The following is a 2,343-nucleotide window of genomic DNA, read 5'->3' as shown; positions in this document are numbered from 1 at the left end:
ACACACACACACACACACACACTTACTCTCTCTACCTCTCTCTCAATCTTTCTCCTTTTCTCAAAGGTTCTCTTTCTCTTTTTCATCTACCCCCGTAACCAGAAAAAAGACACAGCTTTTTCTCCCTCTGTGCGGTCTGAATGAAAAAAACCCCAAAACAACAACAACCAAATTAACAGACAGACAACCGGCCACACAAACAGAGACACACATAACCAAACAGACATACATCACCAACAACTCACACAGCACGAAGCCCGCGAAAAATGTCCCCAATCCTGTGATAGCGATGAGGAAGCGCAGACCCAGGAGCCAGGATACGCTGGTGATGAAGACGAAACAGAAGCCCAGGACCATCTGGAGCAGGCCACAGACAATCAGAACCTTCTTTCGTCCGATCCTGAGCAAAGTCATAAATTATCATGACGGTAAAAGGGTGGGAGTGGAAGATTCCTGTTTATTTCTTCATCATTTTCTACAGTTCTTTTTTTTCCATCACTTTTTTTCTTTTTTTTCTTTTTTGTGTGTCTTTTCTTCATTTTTGTGTCTTTTCTTTTTTGGGGGGGTCTTTTTTTCTCCTTTCTTTTCTTCTCTTTCCTTTCTTTGTAGTCAGTTCTATGGCACTCACAACACGCATGGGTCCTATAGGTGCCCAAGAATATAGGTTCTACTAGATGGAAACACACAAAGAAAAGAAGAAGGACAGATAAGGACGATAGATGTTTGATAGGAATTAAGGAGCAAACCACAAGTGGAGGATAAAAGTGGGGGGAAATTGTTTGAGGAAGGGAGATGAAATGAGCGAAGCGAGAGCGGGTTGGGTGGTATTTTTGTATTTTTATATATATTTTTACAATTTAAAAAATATTGGGGTCATCCCACTGATTTTCCTAGTGAAGGAAAATATTCTAATCTTATATCTGCGACACCTATGGTGACTATATGGACAGTAGCTTAAACAGTAACCTCAGTGAGAGAAAACTAGAGATTTGTAAGTGTGGTGTAGAGATAGACAAAAAGGTAGACAAAGAAGGAGAGGGGAAAGAGATAGAAAAAAGGGAAAGTGAATAAGAAAGAATGGGAGAGAAAAAAAGGGAAAAAACAGGTGGATATATAGAAAGCCAGTAATATCAACAGCGAAAGCTAAAACCCAACAATCGCAATTACAGAAAAACATCCTTTACAATGGACTGTAAAAACGACAATAATAACACAAACTACAACAAACACACAACCACCACCGTATTAACAACAATAACAATTACAACAACAACCACAACATCAGCCACAACAACAACAACAGCAACAACAACAACCACAACAACGACAACGACAACAATAACAACAACAACAACAACAACAACAACAGGTGGATATATAGAAAGCCAGTAATATCAACAGCGAAAGTTAAAAATCAACAATCGTAATTACAGAAAAACATCCTTTACAATGGACTGTAAAATCGACAATAATAACACAGACTACAACAAACACACAACCACCACCGTATTAACAACAATAACAATTACAACAACAACCACAACATCACCCACAACAACAACAACAATAAAACTTACAACAACATCCGCAACATCAGCCACAACAACAACAACAGCAACAACAACAACCACAACAACAACGACAACAATAACAACAACAACAACAGCAGCAGCAGTAACCACAACAACAACAGTAACCGATACAACAACAACAACCATTTTTCCAACAACACATAATATTATATACATGTATTCTCAAACATAATATGACCCGCTCACTCGCTACGTGATCCCAACTATCTGACTTACCAGTCTGCCAGCGGCGTACAGATGAGGGACCCCACCAACAGACCCATCAGCATCATCATGGATTGGTGGGTTCGAACCCCATCCCGCTCACACACCAAGTTTAACTGGAAATATTAATGTTGAAAGTAGATCCTTAATTATTTCTGACTGACTTTAAACTTGTTTGTATCTGCTTCTGTCTGTCTGTATGTCTGTGTGAGTGTGTGTGTCTGTGTGTTGGTGTTTTTGTGTATCTGTATCTGTCTCTGTCTGTTTCTGTCTGTCCGCCTGTCTGCCTGCCTTTCTGTCTGTATGTCTGTTTGTTTGTCTATGTATGTCTCTCTCACTCTATTTCTCTCTCTGCATCTCTGCCTCCCCCTCTCTTTTTCTCTCTCTCTGTCTCTCTCTCTCTCCCTCTCCCTTTCTCTCTCTCTCTCTCTCTCTCTCTCTCTCTCTCTCTCTGCCACCACCACCACTACTACTAAAACTGCCTAATAGTAGTAGTATTATGTCTAATACACCTGCTACTGCTACACATACTTTTGCTATTACATAA

At 39.9% G+C, this 2,343-nt stretch overlaps 1 protein-coding gene across 1 annotated transcript in view; it reads right to left on the bottom strand.

Moving 5' to 3' along the window:
• Window positions 1–2,343, bottom strand: part of LOC101852475 (organic cation transporter-like protein) — a 20,219-nt gene that overhangs the window by 6,917 nt on the left and 10,959 nt on the right. Inside the window, exons 4-5 of the mRNA XM_013082700.2 lie at window positions 1,809–1,912; window positions 246–400 (exon numbers count right to left, since the gene is read on the bottom strand). Coding sequence (XP_012938154.1) covers window positions 246–400; window positions 1,809–1,912 — 259 coding nt within the window. The remainder of the gene's footprint in view (window positions 1–245; window positions 401–1,808; window positions 1,913–2,343) is intronic.

The sequence above is a fragment of the Aplysia californica genome, unplaced genomic scaffold, assembly GCF_000002075.1.
Source record: "Aplysia californica isolate F4 #8 unplaced genomic scaffold, AplCal3.0 scaffold00189, whole genome shotgun sequence".
NCBI classification, from domain to species: Eukaryota; Metazoa; Mollusca; class Gastropoda; order Aplysiida; family Aplysiidae; genus Aplysia; species Aplysia californica.
The sequence above is the reverse complement of the archived record's forward strand: the minus strand, read 5'-3'. Positions and strand labels throughout refer to the sequence as shown.